Genomic DNA, 20,568 nt, shown 5'->3' with positions numbered 1-20,568 from the left:
ATTGCAAACTGCGGTAGCCAATAATTTTGCACTTTATGTAGTGCTAAGAGTTTTGCCAATAATTTCTTTAATTATTTTCCCATTTTCGATTCAAGTATTGTTGCTACTCGTTTTAAGTTTTCTTATTGTTGTTCGACAAAATTATTGGCGCCACGCAGCTGCGAACATGCATTTTGCGTGCGCATGCGCAGGTTTTGTCAGCCATCTCATCACTCCAACAGTCGTATTGCACCGAATATTAATATTTTTTTGTTTGTGTTGTAATGCCTACGGATTTGCACAAAATTTACTTCCCATTTACTGACATTTTGTTTCACATTAATTGCAATAGATTTTCCTGGCATCGATTTTTTTACCCCTGCGTTGTAGTGTCTCTTTGCTTTCAAATAACTCTTGGTAATGACAAACATTTAGCATTTCGACAAATTTTGCCTCGAATTGTAGGTGTGCGTTGTTATTTACTCACCTCTCAGGTATCGTACTGTAGTAGAGTAGCACCGTTGCAATTTCGTAGCAATTTAGACCGGCTGCCAATACGCATTCCGCATCGACAGTGACAATCGGATGGCCGTTTAGATCGGTGGTGCCTAAAGAGAGATAATAAAATGAATTTAGAAGTAAAGAGCATTCATTAAATAATAGTAAATCGCAGATGATTGACTATAAACGGGTTGGTTCACTTCATCGATAGTCGGATCTATGTAACAAAAAAGGATGAAGATTTCATCCAGGCAAGATGGGACTCTTATTATATTTTTGATTATTTTGAGACTATGTTAGTCCTTTAGAACAACAATAACAACAACTATAACCTCGGTGAGTTTTGTCATATATTTGTTTAAATAAAAAGCCCCGAAGACTTAAATTGGACCATTTTTCCTTTGATTTTGATCACTTCAAATATATTATGGACCGGGAATTATATTCGCAACTAAACTATAAATTCTCCACTAAGCCAATATGAATAAAATATTCCAAGAATAATCAGAAGTTTTAAGCTTCTCAAAATGTAAATATTTGTAGCGCAAGTTTTCACTATGGTAAAATATTTCGATTACCAAGTTATATTAAAATCATTATCTAGAGCCAAGTCAATCCGGTTGTGATATAGAATATGTATGTTTACTGTCTTTCTAACGTGCCTCTTTGCATTTAAATTCTATGTTTGTATTTCTATTAGATTCGAAATTCCACTCTATCTTGGTTCTGGGCCATGGAAGAGGATTGCCGTTTCTCAATACGTTCCGAAGAAATATTCTGTAATAAAGAAGAAAGAAGTCAAAAATAAGGAGTCGGAGTCGAAAGAAGATGACGATAAGGGTTTCGGTCTATTGTACTAAACATATTGCAATATTGATTGTTAATAAATAAGTCAGGATTGGAATAAGAAAAAGATCGATAAGCAATCTGAGTTCGTAAGCTTTCACACGTACATTATCCCGTGAATGTAAAAATGGCTCCGTTTATTTTCCATCATAACAAGAAAATACCTTTAAGATTGACGCTTGAACACCGTCCCTGGTAGCTTGGAATGCAACTGACCGAGTAGTCGGCTCTCTGTTTCGGACCAAATTCCTTTCCTTTCTGCTTTTCGGCATACCTATCTTCCATGGTCGCATGTTTAGCCTAAGTTCGGTTACAAGTTGTCTTGCAAGTTCGAAACTCGTTGGTTGCACTGCTTTCAATCTATGATTTTGAGTTAAATTTAATATTCAGTTATCCGAAAGCGTTAGAGTACTGAACTTGTGTGGTTGTGTCACTCTAAAATGCTGCTTCTAACTAAGAACTGGAATTAATGTCTACTGATGTAGGTATATACTTCAGGTTTTCTTGGTTTGATGGTGGTTGGACATTATCTCTGCTAACTTCAATTTTCATAATAAAAGAACATCGCGCTCGGTGCAAAAGATCGGACAGCAAGAGTAGCAGTTTATGATTTCGCAAAAGTATTGCCAGTTACAACAAAATTTAATTACAAATACAAACAGATTTTTAAACAGTTTTTCAAACTACTATTCGTTATCCAGTTTTATAAACATTTTCTCCCACTTTGCTCATATTTCATGAAACAATATTATACACTGATTGAACTTTAAAATGGTCACACTAGACTGCATAGACTTATAGATGAGTGCACTTGTTATTAAAAGTGAAAAGTTTTAAATACGAGTAGACCCATGGAGATGCGAATAAATTCTCTGAGAAAAAAAACAAAACTGCAACCATCAAGTAATTTGCATGTCAATTAAATTTATTTCAGCTACGCTGCAAATGAACTTGACACAATTATTGCGGCCAGACAGCATGCTACCACGCCGTTCACTCAGACGGGCAGCTCGACAATCAACCACCCAGCCAAATAACCCCAAGCCGCCAACTAGACAAACAACCGCACAACAACTCATATGGGTGTGCTAATAACAGCAGCAGTAACAACAATCTTATGATTACTTCTCTAAATGCCCAAGCTATGTACACACACACACTCATAGGGCGGTGCACCTGGCACCAGTAAGCCATGCGACTTTGCGATCAGGCAATTTCTTGCGCATTGGGTGGTCAATTAAATGTTAATGTGTTAAAATGTGCAGATGAGGCAGCAGCGCCTACTGTAAACACACACACATATATATCTGTGGGCTTAATTGCTTTAGAAAAAGTTGGATTAAAAGCAGTGAGTGTCTTCAACGAGTTTATTGTTGACGCTATTGGTGGCGGCATTCAAATTTAAAGTGTGTTGCATGTAAAATTGAACGACGCTACTGAAAATGAAATGGCAGTCCATCGCACCGAGGTGTTTAAGAATTTCACTTCCACCGCATATAAATTCATGAATTTGTGTTATGACAGTGCTTGGCAGATGAGGCGATGTGATCTGGTGATCATCACATGATCACTATCAACAGCAGCGGCCGCTGCGGCAACTATTGCGGCGATTAACATGTTGTGGCAAGCATAAACAATCTAGCGTATGTGTAGCTGGCGGTTGGGTGTGTTTGAAGCAAATGAAATGCAAATCAATTTGCGCTTGCGTAGCGCAGCGCGATTGAGCGTGTGCGCCGGCGCGCACGTAAATGGCAAACAAATTGATAACAAATTTGGTTTAATAGTTTAGTGGAACGATAGTATCGGAAATTTAGTAATCGGAAAGGCTTGTTGCTAAATGCAAAGCAGGTAAATAAAATGCTCGAATTTATTGGAGCGGATATTGTGTTGATTGAAACTTACCTGGCAGATAAATACCCGATGTGGTTAATAGTTTCTCGGGGATTTCGCCAATTGAGGCAGGAGGCACGATTTCACACTCAAATTGATCTGCAATGGAGATAGACAAATTGTACGGCTTATTATTGTTTATATGGCAGTATAATGGTGTTGGTTAAAATGTGTGTGTGTATTTTATATAAATGTTTTTAAATAAATTTTTGTTTGATTTTAGATGAATAGAACTCAATAATTAAGCTAGGCTTCTAACCTCGTCACTAAAATTTTAATTTTTGATTAGAAATTTGTCAATAAATTTGGAATGCTTCGTGGTTATATATAATATTGCGATAGGCTATAATATAAATTTCAAAGCAAAACGCACTATGAAAGGTTTGTAAAATTGTAGAAAACGGGCCGCAATTCTTGAGATGCGTTTATGACTGTGTTTTTGGTACATTAAAGGCTGCCGTTTTTTAGAAATGTGAGAATCTGGGAATCAGTGGTCCATATTCCTTCAAAAGTAAAGCCGGCCATAATGTTACAGTCAATTGGGAACGCAAAAGGGCTATGATTAATAAGTTTTTCGTGGCGAAATTTGAGGGTATTGAAGTGAACGACCTTTGGTTCCAACAAAGATGGCGCCACATGCCACACAGCCAACGATATTTATTGAAGGAAGGCTTTAGTAAGAGCATTATCTCACATCATGGGCGCGATGGCGCGTGGTGTGGCCTCAAAGATCGTGCGATTTAACTTCGCTGAACTATGTTTTGTGGGGCTATGGAAAGTCGCTTGTCTATGCAGATAAGCTTGAGATGATTGACGGCTTGGAAGATAATGCTCGTTGCTAACATACGCCCCAATAGCTCGCCCGAAATCATTTTTAAAACATAAAGTTAAGTTTTGCAAACTATAATTTATAATCCTTTTCGAACTTCGAATCCTCGACCTCATTGAAGACAAAAAGCAAGAATTTTTTAATTATTTCGAAGGTACATATGTTATTTATCTTGGAACTTTAATTTGATAACTTTATTAATATAGTAACCGCAAATAGATCGTTCTGCTTCGCCAGTTTTGTAGTGAAAATAATTTCATATAAATGGAAAGACTTAAGCCACGAACTTCTTATCCTAACAAAATGCATTACAATCCATTTGTACATATTTACTCACTATCAGCACATATTTAAGTTATTTGATTACAAATTTTAATTCTCAAAATATTTAAGATTTTGATATTCACATACATATATCTTAGTAAATTCAACAATTTGGCCAGATTTGCTCCAACAACAACTGTGTATAACTGTATAATATTATACTTTATATATCGCTAGTCTTCAGTAAGAACGAAGCTTATTGTTTTAGTATTTACTTTACTTAAGGGCCTAGGTTATAGAGTCTACAAAAGTCCTAATTTTGACAATTTACTTAAAAAAAATGATTGGAACAGAAATTAAATATATTTACATTTAATCAAAACATGTCGACTTTTATAGAGGTCCCCTATAGGACACTGTGATTCTAGGAATTCGTGGTGTCTTAAACAAAACAAAAAATTGAATCTTAATGGAAAAAAGATCCGCTAGTAAAGTACATGAGTTATCTTCAGAACTATTTAAACTTTAAAAATAGAGTTTCGAGAATAAAGCTTTTAAAGTTTTGCATGCTAACGCTACTGACCTGAAAAGTTCGATATTTTGAAAATCCTAGTCTGGTCTAACCCTTAAGAAGAACAACTAGTGTAAAAAGAAAATTTTTTTTTTCATATTACGATAAGATATTCCTTAAAATGTCACATACTAATATTTGGAATCGATATCCTAAATAGTTTTTGATTTGTTTGACTTCACTCGAAGACAAATGATTCGAATATTATCAAACGTTTCCCGCATGTTCTCTATATAGTTCTCCATACAATGGCCCACCACAATTTTGTCCATTTTTAGTTTTTTCCGGCTGTAGATCATTGTACGAACAATATTTTCAGAGAGAACTTATTTTAGGTTTTATTACGGAAAATAGCTATAACAGTGTGTTTAAGTGCCATCGGAGATATATAATTAATTAATTTTTTCTCTTTAACACGTTTACTATGTAAACTAATATTAATTTATAATATGTACAAAAAAACACACAGTAATAAAGTAATTTTTTTTCTAATTGAAAAATCGCCTTTTTTAGGCCGTGACGGCACCCAAGTTGAAAGTAGTCAGTGAAAAGAGTTTTAATCGTATTAAAAGGGTGGGGTTTTTATTGTTTGATTCAGTAAATATCCCTTAACATTTTTTTGTCTGCTGAGTTGATAGTCGTTGAACGAATTAACTCGCGTTTGTTCTGGCCACATTTTGACAATAAAAGTAGGCCTGTAACGGTTGGTACAATACTTTAGTTTAATTTTTGAAGGTAGTTGAGTCTTCATTATGGAAAATTAAGCGAACTTAATTTTGCTCATTTTAGAATTTAATTTTTGCATAAAACCGGTATAAGAGCTTGATATAGATATACCAATTTATCTTTCAAACTACAAAGTATAATTAAAGAAGTGAAAGGAAGGAATTTCCGATGACAAGAATGTACCTAAATAAAGTTAATTTGTAATACGAAGGCGTACCGGTATTAAGTGAGCGCTTATATACAAAAGTGTTGGTAGGGAAGATTTATTATAAACGAGCCATAATTTTTTTCTGTTTGGTTGCCATGACATTTGTCAAACATATCAAAAGCAACATGCAAAAGATAGTTTCAACGGTTCAGAGATAATGAATTTGAAGTGAGAAATGAGGCACGTGGAAGACCATTGAAAAAGTTTGAAGACGCCGAATTGCAAGCAATATTGGATGAAGATGACACTTTGAGTCAAAAGAGAATGGCAAGCATGTTAAATGTTGCTCAACAAATAATTTCAGACCATTTGAAAGCTATGGGAAAGATCCAAAGTGTGAAAAATGGGTGGCAAATAATTTCAACAAAACCGAAAAAATAATTGTGAAATTTTGCTTCAAAGACACGAAAGTAAGTCAGTTTTGCATCGAATTGTCACTGGCGATGAAAAATGGATTTATTTTAAAAATGCTAAACGGAAAACATCATGGCTTAATCCGTCAACATTGACTGCAAAAACAGATCGATTCGGCAATAAGGCAATGCTCTGTGTTTGATGGGATCATAAGGGTGTGTCATATTATGATCTTCTAAAACTCGGCAAAACTGTTAATACTTATCGCTACAGACAACAAATGATCAATTTAAACCATGCATTGATCGAAAAACGACCAGAATGAGCCAGATGACACGGCAAAGTAATTTTGTTACACGACAATGCCCCTGCAAAGCAAAATAGGTACAGGATACAATGAAAATACATGGTTGGGAGCTGCTACTCCACCCGACATATTCCCCAGACCTGGCCCCTTCCGATTACTATTTGTTTTCATCGATGGGACACGCATTGGCTGAGCAGCACTTCAATTCTAACGGAGAAGTCGAAAATGGATGTCTGATTAGTTTGCTTCAAAAGACGAACATTTCTATTGGCAAATTGCCCGAAAGGTGATCAAAATGTGTAATAGCAATGGTCAAAACTTTGAGTAAATTTTTTTAACTTCTCATGCTTAAAGGTTCTATGTAAGCACAGGTTTGGTTTTTTCACAATAATATCCTCAGCATTAATTTTTGTTATTGCCGTTATCGAGCTTCAGCTAATGCTCGAAATAACTTCACGTTTTATTTTGTCTATTGACTTTTGTCAGATAAATGATTGCAATTTAATTGTGTGCTTTGCACAATAATTTCTGCATTGCCACATATTTTTTATCTTGAATAATTACTGAATTTTTGCCAGCGCTGTGACCACATACTCGCCTGTGGCATGTGTAGGTGTCAAGGTACATTAAATAATTTAACACATTCGCGATACACACGCACACATGCATATATAGCACCACCTGCAACAACATTATGGCGACATGCAACATATGTGCGCTGCCACAATGCATGACACTTCGCTGAAATCGAGTGTGGCACCTACATACACACTAATAGGTGAATTTTCAGAGCTAATTTCAGTGGGCAGACTGAACTATTTTCGAACTGGTTATACTTACTTTCAAAAAACTTGCATTACATTTTTGAATTAATGCAACATTACATACGTGTGCATATTGAAAGTTGTGTGTGAATGTGTGCATGTTTTAGCGGGCGTTTGCACGTTTGCTTATGTGTGCGCGAGTGTTTATCGTTCTGGTATTTGGAGCAAATATGTATGTGGCATGAAAGCAATAAACATTTTATATATAAATATGTACACACACACACACATATGCATCTGATTGCACGCTTTTTACTTTGTGTGGCACAGCAATCGATCGCTTCCGAATGCTGCCACCAAACAAGATGGAGTAATTAAAAACTGTGAGCGTGCAACCAACGCAATCACACCGCGCACCTGCAACCTGCAACAATGCGCACTGCAACTGTGACAACCAAACAATTTGTATACACACACATACACATATACTGTTATGCATGCAACTTCTTGCCGTTTTATTTTCGCTGATATGCAATTTAATCCTTGCCATAAAGTGCCCCCGCCATGTGAAGCCCGCTGTGGCAAGCCTCAGGTTGGCAGCGGCCTTCCATGCGGTATGTGCAGCTATTGCCAGCTCCCACACTTAAATGTGCGCGCGTCAGCAATTCATTTGCCGATATGCCAGTGGCTCTTGTATTTGTTGCAGTGCTGGTGTTGTCGTATGTCGCACTTCACTATCAAAGCCAACTCGAATTTCAATGCAGGCGCGAAACCCCATATGTCAAATGTCGTTGGCTGATCGAGTAGCTTGGCACATATGTTTGTGCTGTAGGCATGTTCAAATAGCTACTAAACAGTTAGAGCTTTTTTTAGGAAGAGAAGACATTTGTTGCTGGGAAATTTATACAATGTTTCGTACTAAACTTCTAGGGATCAATATTATTTCGTAAAAACTTGAGAAGTAAATCCTTTTCAGAATGGAACGTCTTCATTAATTTAGGGTCACTAGTGATAAAAGACATAATCAGGACTTTTTCGGATTAGGTGAGCTAAAATTAAGAAAAGAGTCGTCCATTTACCTCTGTTAACGACGATGACATCGAAAAAGTTGAGGAAACAGTGCTTGGAAATCGTCTCTAATGGATCGACTCAGCTTATTTTGATGTTTTGGGTATGAAGCGTGTCAATACTAAATTCGTAATAAAATACCTGAATCTTTTGCAAAAACGACGACGCGTAGATCGTGAAAGAGATGTTTGACAACATAACTGGGGTTCTTACATTCATCAACCGCTTATTTACTGGTGACGAAAATTGGGCTTATGATTACGACGTCAAAACTGTCCAACAATCTAGGGTTGGCGCTAAACCGAAAAAACCAAAAGTCGCTGAAGGCACTGAAGGCCATCCCAGCCAAAGCTTACAAGAAGTCTATGGAAAATTGGATTAAGCGTTGACGTGCTAGATTGGCTAAAATAAGCCTATTTTGAAAGCGATATTAAACATTTGTATTAAACCGATTGTAAAATTGGATCAGGTAGGTATATGTATGTACGAGTTGAGTGTGCGTATAAGTCTTTTTTAGCCTTTCCTAGTGTTTTAGTTCTATTTATGCGTTTTTAACCCTTTCGAGGTCTCGTGCTGTTTCATTCGCGTTGTTCTGTAATTCTTAACTACTTTATAGCAAATAACTTATACATAACTATGTGTACAAGGTAAAAACGTTATTATCGGAACGAATAGAATAAATTTGTCGTTAATAATGGTTTCCCTAGATATGACCTATGGAACTTAAGATTCTCAACTTAACTACGCTTAAGAAAATTACTAAAATGTAAAAGTTAGATTTGTGTAATAATCTCTTCTTATCACAAATTTGCGGAAAAACTTGAAATTTTTTACTGTCGGTTTTGGAAAACTATTTATTTTTTAAATTTTTAGATGTGACGCCAGAAATTTAAGCTCAACGTTACTCGAATGCGAAAGTCGATATATTAGAAAAACTCTAGGGAATAATTCTGTTCACCCTAATCTTTTATCCTTTACAATCTGCAGTACGCAAACTTTTGTTGCAAAGTGTATGCACACCACTTTTGTACATCTAGTTCACTCATAAGGGTATGCGCAGCCACACATGCGCCCAGCTTTGCTCAGTAGGTCAGAATGAAAAATTAAACTTTTTTTCTTATTTCCTTTTGATTACTATTTTTACAATTTTGAAGTATTTACCGTGTATTTAGCATAAAACTTTACTCCTACGTCACCACCATGGGCACAATTAACACCACTGACTGTCACACTTTTGATCTACTTGTCTTGCCTTGGCGCGCACAAGTGTAACGGCCATCGTTTGCGGCCAGTCAGTCAGCCAACTAGGCAGCTGTCGCATAATGGCCATGTGGCATAGTTTTATAATTGTAAACCACTTTATTGATGTCTGTGAGTGTATGTGTGCAATTGAAAAGCGAAATGAATTCCGCGTGTGGGCGAAATTAGTGGTGACTTCGGTATGCGCAGGCGTAACGGTTTCCGTTGTAAGTGTTTTGTTGAGAAACTTGTTGTTGTGGTTTCGCTTTTGTGAATTTTTGGATTGAAAAATAAATTCATACTCTACTCATAATGCTGCTGAAATTGTCTCTATGCTCTTGGACAATATAATTCAGTTTACACTTGCCACAAAAGTTTTAATCAAAATTTGTCGTAAATAAGTTGGTAAATTAAATAAGGAAGTTATATATTTAATATATATATATATATTTTGTGTGCTTGTACTAAAGGGTTATATTCACTAACAACAAAGAAAAAAACGTATTTTGTGAACTTTTGTTTGAAATCTGACAAATACATCCAAGAAGTTCGTTTTACAGTTTCAAGTCTATCGATCCAGTCGTTTCGGATAATTTTTTCCCCACCGACTCTGAAAACAGCGCTTCGAGAAAAACGCTTCTAACTTTGGCTCATATCTCCGAAACTATTTGTTGGATCGACTTCAAAATTTCGAAGAATATTTCCAAATATATGCATTTGCATTCGATATAAACGAAAATAGATTTTTTGAAATTCACAAGTGCATGCAACCCCTTAAAATGTGGTATTCCAAACACATATTTAAAGCTTCTCTGAGAAGATGTTAGCTACGTATCTTTAAAGATTTTGAAATAACGTCGCCTTGGAGGATACTTTATTTAGTCTAAAATATATGCAAAAGTTGAAAGATAAGAGCTAGCTTTAAAGCTAGAGTAAATCATAGAGAATTCTATATTTTCTAGTCTAATCTAGAACAAACTGTAGTACTTATACATGATCTGTAAATATCTAGAAACGTACTTCAGGCAATCTCGTCCGTTGAAATCAAAATAATAATGGTACTGGAGTGCATAAGAATGCTTAACAGGGCTGCCACTGAAAGTAATATCTTACAGCATGGATCCCTGGGCTTAGAGGTATCAATGGAAATGAGCTAGCCGATCTTGTGGCGAAAGAAGCTGCGACAACCAGTCCGGTAAGAACGGAACATTTTAAGGGAGGAGCTACGGTAAGAAGAAAGGGCTATTAGAAAATTAACACATGGTTGGGCTTCGATAGTCGATGCTGTTTCTGGGAGAGTTCGATACAAAAATGTTCAAGAAACTAATCGGTCTTTTCAGAAACAAATTAAGGCTGGGATTTATACAGGCCACTGCGCGCTGTGGTGTCATCTGCACAGACTAGGGTACTGCTTCACGGAACTGTGCCGCCTCTGTGATCTAAGCGCAGAGACACCAGAGCACATACTTCTGAAGTGCCCCGCCAGAAGAAAGATTCAGGTTATCGGGCAAATAAATTCGGTAGAAGAACACATTACAACCTTAACCAGGAAGTATACTGAGCCTCTTTGATTCAATTGGATTAAACTAAGTGTTTTGATAACAAGAGAGAGAAAATCCTACAGTTATAGAAGATAAGGGTATATTTTTACCAATATTAAAACTTATGCTATAATATCTTGCTCCCACTACTCCTGCCACTTTTGGTGGGCGACAAATGAAGGCATCGACAACTTTTCAGATACGAAACGACTAACTGATATTAGATGACAGAAATTTCCACTTAGGTTGCCGCTTACAACCATTTTATCTAACATAGCTAATCAGTAATGCTTTTCAGTAGATATTATAACTACCATCATCCCACTCATCGTGTGGACTCCTGATGGCACTTGGGTACATCCCTCCTCTTTTAACATCTAATTTCGCTTCTCTAAAAAAACGACCGATTGGATATAAGAAAGGTCTGAAATATTTGAGAATTAAATCTTAAAGTTATAATAAATGGATATAAAAATTGTTAACTGAAATTAAAACTAATACTGTTTTGGATTGGGATTAACACGAATTATAAAAACAAATGCAACATATACTTGACATCTTTGTCTAGACAAAAACGTGTAATACTAACGCCGTCTAGAACAGCGTAATCCTTTCAGTTTCGCCGAAAGTCGATTAAATTAATCATTAGACAAGCGGCGCAAATTAAAAATGTTGCACCTGTCTAAACAGATCGTGCGCGACACAGCATGCAACAAAGCCATTTAATAAAGTAAACATGGCAAAATTTAAGCAAACAAATAAGTGGTCTGGGTACATAAATATGCTATTAAGATATGTATGCTTATATGTACCCGTATGTGTGTGTATCTTAGATTTACAGTTGATCGCAACGAACGCAGCAGCAACGCCTTGCCACTTAACTCTTGTAAAATGTAAAAATTTGGTCTAAGCGACCCGTGGTTAAGGCGTACTGTTAGAATCATGGACACACACAACGGTAGCTGCAAAAAGTGCAGCAATTGCATTCAAATCAAAAAAGCAAAATATATATGTATATGTACCATTTTAAATGTGTATTTGCGCTTACAAGCAAGCGCAGCGAATTAATTTTTTCGCTTTGGGCATTTAATTGAATATTGGAAAATTAAAGTTGTTAAAAGTTTTTGGCGTTTGTGCCGAAACTGTTGCATGGTAAGTAAATATAAAATATTAAACAGTCAGCCTACACACACAAACACACACACACACACAAACATACATACGTGAACTTACGTTCGATACCGGTCGTTTGCATTCCGCGAAGTACTTAGACTACACACACACATGTATATATATACAAGCAAACAGTTGCATATTCTTAACGCCACAGCGAGAAGTTGCGCTCATAACAGCAGCGAGGATAATAACAATAATAATCATAGTGTTTGGCAAATGATAATAGTAATATTGATAATCATGTGTTGTTGCCGCATTGCGACAAAATAAATATGCTAAATGAAAGCGCCACCTTCCACAAGTTGCCGGCGGTGTTCAGTGTCTGAATAAACGCTGTTGTTGTATGTGTAAGCAAAATATAAATGCCTGCATTGTTGTTGTAGTGCAAAGAAAAGAGAACCACTAACATTCGATATCAGCGGAAAATTTGTTAAACAACGCAAACTAACCAAGGCAACCCAATCGTCTGCACTTAATCATTTCGGGCATAGTGGTGTGAATACAGAGTTGCCATGTTGCGAAAATTTTGCTTATACAATATTGTGTGTACAGAAAATATTTTTTGGAGAAATATAAAAATGTATGGTGGTACTTAGGTTTTGTTTACCGAAAGAAGTACGTGGAGTGTAGTCTACATTTAGGCCAATTGATATTGACCAATATCTAAATATACTAACACTATAATATATAAATTTTCTTTATATATTCTCATGCGTGAGTTTAGTGAGCTCAGAGAATATTGTCATCTTTAACTGTCATAAGAGGAAAGACTTAAATTCAATTAATTAACCAATTGAGAAGTGCTGAACATCTAATGAAGGAAAGAAGAATAGGCAGCATCTAAAAGTATGCCTTCATGATTAAAATGTGATTTCACTTTAAAAAATTATACACATTTTATATTGAATATATAGATTTATCGTAGTTTTTAACTATTTTCGAGCGCTGCCAATAGTTCGTTGAAATTTCCATTATTCTGTAAAATATTCGCAAAGTTAAGTAAAGTTAAATTGCATAAGGGGAAGCTTAACCTTACTGTAATGTTATGAAAATATTCTTGCGATATCCTTGGTCCAACATACGGATAATATGAATTTAATGGCTTGCGTCTTAATTTTAGTTAATTCAAAATTGAAATCTACTTTTGTTGCCATCCAACAAATTAATTTATTTCGATACGGCAACTCTGCAACAAAATAGTGCCACCGCAATGCGCCGCAACAGCAGTCATCGATATCTCTTCGAGAAAATATTGCCAATTGCAGTTGTTTTTCCTAAAACGGTTGTAGTATTACGCCGTTATTTTTAGCAATCGCTGCATTTGCCAGCAGTTACCATCGTTGTTGTTGCATTTATTTTTATTTATTATTTGTTGTTGTTGTAGTTTTTGTTTATTGCTACATTGTGGCGCTGCACAGATTTATTGACTGTTAATAAAATTAATGCGCTGATTTGGTGCTCTGCAGCGCTTTTATGCGCTTTTCGTGCCACACAAATGCCGACGCAGCGTTTCGGGCGATATTTGGATGAACGACGAGTGCGAGCCAGGCGCACAACGAATTCCAGATAGAGATAGGCCCGCTAAGTGGTTAAGGGAGACATAGGCACGAAATGACTAGGCAATGTGTTGGGGCGATTTGTTTGCCTTGCAAGAGAAAAAAAACAAAAACCAAAACAAATGCGAAAGCAAAACATGGGCGTTGAAAAGGCGAAATAGCGAGCAAAATAAAGAACCACCTTGCTGCTCAAAAGTGAATATTATTATGAGCGAAAACAACAACAATACAAAATATGATAGCAATAATTGTAAGCGCCGGGTCATTTGCGCACAAGCAAACAAAAACAAAAACTCAAGCTAAGAGTGCTGCATGAGGACGTTTGCTTGGTTTGAGTAGAAGATGAAAATACGGCGCGGAAATTATGTGAGAGTCTGTGGCTGAGCCTTAAGCGTTCATTTATTTATTTTAAATTTCATAGCCGTAATATTGTTTTTCGTTCTTTTTATTTGTTCGTTACTTCCTTAAGTGCTTTCTTTCAAATTTGATTATCGGAAGTTCAATGTAAAATGTTTTCCCTTTCACTTATTAATCACCTTAAATGGCCGGTGCGTACAATCCACCTTATTTTTTTTACTTATTCATTTATTTTTTTATTATTTTTGGTATTTTGTTTTTATGTTTTTATTATTTTTAAATAACAATAAGTCAACGTTTACATTTTGTCTTAAAGGCTATGAGGTAGATAGTTATTTTATGTTTGGTTAAAGACACAAACTACTTAACATTATGAGTTCCTAAAAAACTAATTGAAATAGAATTTAGAGAATACCTTCATTGTTTCCATACTTTGCTTAACACTCTTCCACATTTTGACAAGAACTGTAACAACCAGTCCAAAAAATTGGTTTCGAACTTACTCCACAAATATGTTCAGCTGTATTACTTAACTATATCTATATTCTCACAAATTATTCCAACAACAAAGTGAAACAACATATGTCGCTCAGATTCGATCTCAAAATAATGGTGAGCTTTGACCTCATCTACACTTAGCCTTTGATCGAGATTACTGTGGTGGTATTTCGTAACTAGTTCGGTTGCACCGAAGCTATAATACTTTTCACAGTTACATTTCTTATAGCATAGAAAGGTATAAAGAGAAGTAAATCTTGGTTTTGATTGGTCAATCTGTACAATATATTTGGAGTTTGTAGCATTGTCTTGGCCAATAGTTCATGCCAAGTTTCTTGAAGATATCTTGTTAAATAAAAAAGTTTCTATACAAGGACTTGATTTCAATCGGTCAGTTTGTATGACAACTATATGCTATAGTGGTCCGATATCCGCTGTTTTCACTAATGAGCAGCTTCTTGGAGAGAAAACGACGAGTGCAAAATTTCAGCAGAGGGACGGTTGGGTATAATAAATAGTGTATACCAAAAAACTGCTTTAGAAATGTTGCCTACATTTAGGCGAGTTTGATATAAAATGTGAGAAAGACAAATAAACATAAAATCGCACACGATTCTATTTATAAAAAGATAATTCAATTTTTTTTTAAACTCAAAATAAAAACAATCTCACTAAGAGCCTATATCTCTAGAGAAACTTAGCTTTATACGAGTGTATACATACAACAAAAGAAAAGCTATTAACTTCAATTAAATTAAATATCACTAAAATATTTTTTTAAAAGTGCACTTTCTCGAAAAGTATGCAAAATAGGGAACATTTATACCAAATGGCAACCCCAACACAAAAATATATAATAATTAATATTTAGTGCATAGTTAAAAAACGTAAGCACTACACTCACTTACGTTTGCACTTCATTTACCGTTATTATTGCTTTGTTTTGCAACTGCAAAACACAATGACACTCCAACAATGTCGCAAACTTTTCCTTTCATATTCACTCTGGCAAGCGGCAAGTAGTACGTATGCAAAACAATTGATTTAAAAATTACCAAAGCAATCAATCAATCATGTTTTGTTTTACGACCAACAAATAAATACTTCACCTTGTCGCAATGGCAAAGGAAAGCGTCTTGTTTGTGCGCATGCTCACCTGCTCACCTGTTGAGCGACCAAACAAAGGCAATGAGTGCAACGCCTTCTATGCAACAAATGAACAGGCAGTTTAGATGGGTAAGGTGTGACTAAGAGATGTGCAGATATGCTAATGAAAGGTATTGCTAATAGAGAAGAGAGCGGGGAAAAGCGGGAAGGCAGAAATTTTAGATATAATTATTTGTTTTGGTAAAGTTTTAGTATTCCTTGCTTTTAAAAACGATTTGTTTATAAAAATCTATAATTTTCTAACTGTTTCGTTACCTCCCCTAATTTTCTAACTGTCCCTATTTCATGCTCTTCATCTTTTGTTAAGTTTTAAGATTTTTCTTGCAACCAGACATCGAATTTATGGCTTTGCGAGTAATAATTTTAAAAAAGTCACTCATACGCCAGGGTGTCCCGCGCAGGCGGGCTGCTTGCAACTACGTGAGATATGCAAATTGCATAATGTGCAGCGCTGGTGCATTTAAAACTGTATTTATGCAGGTTTAAATAAAATCTACAAAACCACCATACTTCCGCGGCTAGTTGCTGCCACGGACGTTCACCACAAATATTAGTGAAATTAAAAGACGACAAATGAATAAATTGTTCCAGCAATGACAAACAACAATGTCAGGCAAAAAATATGCTGGCTTGCAACGTATAACAAATACAGCAACAACATAGCTTTTTGCAGCATGTACGCTAAGCAATGTTGCAACAATGATAAAAACGTACAAAAATTGCTGGCGCTAACAAGCGCAAAATTGTAGTACAAAAGCGGAAATGAAGACATTGGCTTTTCTATCCATATATACTCGTATGTATGTGGGATGTATTGTATATTTGAGTTATAGCTTCATACACATACATTACACAGGGTCCAGGTTGGAATTTGAATCCATTTCAATTTCCGTATCCACATATTCTTTTACATCCTTTTGCTTGTAATACTAGATTCGTTAGCAATAATTTGTCATTATAAGCAAGCTCAGCAAAAAAATACTTAATTGTACCCTAAAAAGGTATATATAGTTTGCCACAAAGTTTGTAACACCCAGTTAAAATGTTAGAGACCATATAAAGTATTTAGCTATGTACCGACGTGAGCATACATATATACTGAGCGATTAAAATCAAGTTCTTGTAAGGAAAATCCTTTTATTTATACATGTGTCCTTTAAAAAGAATTTTTATATTCGTATCAAGAGTGTATTACTCAAATATATAATTTCATATATATTTTCAAAATTGTTTGCCATTTTGTCTTAATTATCCGCGTGGTATGCCTTTAACCATAATTGTCCTATAAAACTTTACAACTAATAAAGTGACTTTTGTATAAATAAGTAGTACAAACTTTATAAATCCTTTTAATTTAACAATCTTAGTTAATTATTTTGAATCTTAATTTGTTGAATGATGGGTGAAAAGGTTCGTGTCTTAAGTCTTTTGTTTTAAGCTCGCGCATTCATGCTACACATTCATAGATATATACTACACCACAAATCAATCAAATATTTGCAATTCACTTTTAAATCACATTTTCACTCACCTTCTCCATGCGCGTTGCGCTTCTCATCGGTATTCTCCTCGTCACTATCGATGTGCGGAAATGAATTGCCCAAACAGAAGAGTGGCAATGCCGGCGATGTGCTTGCCGAATTTGTTGAGCCCGCGGACATTTTCAATGGATCCACTGTGTTGGCAGTACCGCTCGGCGAGGTGATATTATTATTATTGTTGTTGTAGCTTGTGTGATGGCTGCCGTTGCAATGCAATAGCTCATCGCTGGAGGTGCTTCCGCTACTGCCGCAACTCTGTCCCGACGATGTGGAATTCATGCTGTCCTGCCGATTGGTCAGGCGTCGCAACATGAATTTGTTGTTGAGGACTTTGTTTTTGGTGATCAATTCGCTGCGTCGTAATGCACATTTTGGTGAATTTGTTGTTGTATTGTTGTTGCTGCAGCGCATTAAGCTGCTGTTGGTGGCACTGCCGCCGCTGCTACTTTTGTTGTTGTTATTGCTTTTGCCATTATTGTTAGCCTCGTCCGATGCCAACGGCCCTGGTGCTGCTGTTGCTGCTGTCGTCGAGTCGGGCATTTGCAGCTCATTCAACGAGACCCGCTCGATGCTGTGCTCAACGCCCACCAGCAAGTGTTGCAACAATTGCGGCAATTCGTCACTCGTCAACATTTCGAGTGTTATTGCGCTTAAATGTGTTGGTGGGGTGGTTGCAATTCCCGATGTAGTTGTTGTTGCGTTGAAATCGATGCAATGACTTTGAATTGTTGTTGCTGCTGCTGCTGTGTTGCAGGTAGCAAATGTGGCCGTTACACTTGCGTGTGACTGTTGTGCTTGTTGTTGTTGTATTTGTAAGCCGTTTGAGGCGTTCCGCCAAACCACATACAATTGTGGCGTTTCCGATTTATCCACTAAGAAAATGAAACAAAAAGTGATTGTAGATAGATTTTATTTATTTGGATTTATGTAATTGAATATTTTAATGTTTGTTGGGATCTGTGCAATATAAAGCTAAATGATTTGACGATAGATCGATATGATATTGTGAAGCTCGCCTAGTTGCTAGTTGCAAACAGGGAAAGTTGTTATATAGTCATAGTTAGTGGCAAATATTTCTTCTTGAGGGTTTCTTCTCAAAGACAGCGCCCAAGTGCCACTGCCTATAATTCGCGAAGATACCTCAGAGCTCAGTTGGGCTCAAACCTGGCGTACTCAATGAGCATACCATACATATATATTGATTTTTAGCATTAGTGAAATATAAAGCAATAAGCTGTGTTCAAAGCGTCTATGTATTGTATATACTACCACTTGTGCATTAAGGGGTTCACCCGTGTGACGGTTGCAAGAACTCGATTCTGGTTTTTTACATAAATTCAATCTAGAGATATCAAAGAATGTGCTTGTAAAGTAATTTTCCGAAATGGAATGAAGTCGGAAAGATACAAGATTGAGAATGTAAGGTCTTTAGAGCGCGTGGTCTTACACCTGAAACTAAATATTTTATACTGGCGATTGTGCAATAGCAAAAACGCAAATTATTTTTTTTGCATAAAATTCGTTGAAAAATATGCATTCAATTTTTAGATAGTTATTCCTTAGCTCCACAGTACTTACATACGAGGTGTGTTCGAAGGAAAGGGTGAATTTTGAATATTTTTGAAAATTTCTTATTTATTCAACAATATCTAATTTTTACACTTCAAATTAATCGCCCTCGGATATAAAACACTTGGGACAACGCTTTTTCCAATCCTTCAAGCACTTTTGAAATGCGCTTTTCGGTATGGTCATCAGCTCTTTCTTCGATTCTGTCTTGATCTTATCAATTGCGGCAAAACTCTTTTTTCATTAGTCTTTTCAGTTTTGAGAATAGGAAAAAGTCGCAGGGAACCATGAATGGTGAATATGGTGGCTGAGGCATGATTACGGTTTGGTTTTAGCCAAAAAATCACGAATAAGCAATAATGTGTAAGTTGGTGCATTATCGTGATGCTGAATTGACTTCGTTGCCACACATTTCATGCCTTAAACATTCGAGAAAACTGAATTGCATGAGCCGATATGCCAACACGCTCTGCAACTTCCAAAAATTTTTTGCACTGTTTCGATGTTTTCTTCGCTTGTTGACGTGGTCGCACCTCCAGCGTGCTCATCGTCATCAACATTAAAGATCATTAAGATGACAGAGCTATTTTATTGGCTCTTTTTGCGCATTTATGTTCTAAGTAGTAATAGTGTATACATATTTATTTATAGGCCTAGATAAATGATCAATGACCTCCGCACAGCATTTGTCAAAGTTCAATTTTTAAGACTGCTGTATATAAACAATCTACGTACCACTTTTAACGCACAAGTATAAATCGCTTGGTCGTACTAAGGCATCATCAAGAGCTCCCAAATGTAGAATAACTTCGCCTGTTGGTGTTGTAAGTGGCCATCCTTTACGCCATAGGACATTCTGCAAATAAATTTAACAATTAAAAAAATTAATTAGAACAATGTGTTTATTTATATTCCAATTAGAAAATAACCAGATAGGTGGCAATACAAATAATTTGGTCTCTATCAATGTGAAGTATTTATAATAAAGCGAGGACCAAATCGATTTGTATACATTTTTTGCATTGTTAGATGATGTGTGCCATTGATATCTAACTGAAGAATTTTCCGAGGACATTTTTCAATATTTTTGAGAAGTGAAGCATGTTCTTGTAAGTTCATAATATTTTATTAAATTAAGTTTAGAATAATTATAATATTAAAACTTGGGTATCAAGCTAAAAGTAATTTTTGAAGAGAATAGCCAAATATTTATATTTTTATATCAACCGATTTGCATAATGTTCGCCGATGGTTGGATATTAGGTGTCATGGATAACTAACTGAAAACCTGTCAGAGGAAAGTTGCTAATAATTTTGAGAAGGAATTTGGATATCAAACGAAAAGTAATGTTTGCAGGTAGTTGCCACCTATTTATTTTCTTAAACGATTCACTTAAATGAAGTATTTTAACAGCGGTTTCAAACTATACGAATTTAAGAAAACATTTTGTCGGAGATAATTTCAAAAGAATTGCCATCTGTTTGAAAATTATTAGAAAAGGAAATTGGTTGGAAATGAAAGAAAATTGTTTTTTGAAAAGCCGATTACCTCTATTCAATATCGAATAGAAACAATGAAATTTTATTGATACTCATATTTGGAATTATGTAGTGTAT

At 35.8% G+C, this 20,568-nt stretch overlaps 1 protein-coding gene across 4 annotated transcripts in view; it reads right to left on the bottom strand.

The window, feature by feature from the left end:
• Positions 1 to 20,568, bottom strand: part of LOC118680417 (streptococcal hemagglutinin) — a 423,094-nt gene that overhangs the window by 310,107 nt on the left and 92,419 nt on the right. For 3 of the 4 annotated variants that reach the window (XM_070111751.1, XM_070111743.1, XM_070111744.1), the window contains 4 exons: positions 19,687 to 19,807; positions 17,373 to 18,254; positions 3,229 to 3,315; positions 467 to 587 (listed from right to left, as the gene is read on the bottom strand). The exons of the other annotated variant lie outside the window; for it this stretch is intronic. In XM_070111751.1, the coding sequence (XP_069967852.1) occupies positions 467 to 587; positions 3,229 to 3,315; positions 17,373 to 18,254; positions 19,687 to 19,807 (1,211 nt within the window). The remainder of the gene's footprint in view (positions 1 to 466; positions 588 to 3,228; positions 3,316 to 17,372; positions 18,255 to 19,686; positions 19,808 to 20,568) is intronic. 4 annotated transcript variants of the gene reach the window in all.

This window comes from Bactrocera oleae, chromosome 6 (assembly GCF_042242935.1).
Source record: "Bactrocera oleae isolate idBacOlea1 chromosome 6, idBacOlea1, whole genome shotgun sequence".
Classification (NCBI taxonomy): Eukaryota; Metazoa; Arthropoda; class Insecta; order Diptera; family Tephritidae; genus Bactrocera; species Bactrocera oleae.
This window is presented reverse-complemented; position numbering and strand designations above follow the sequence as displayed.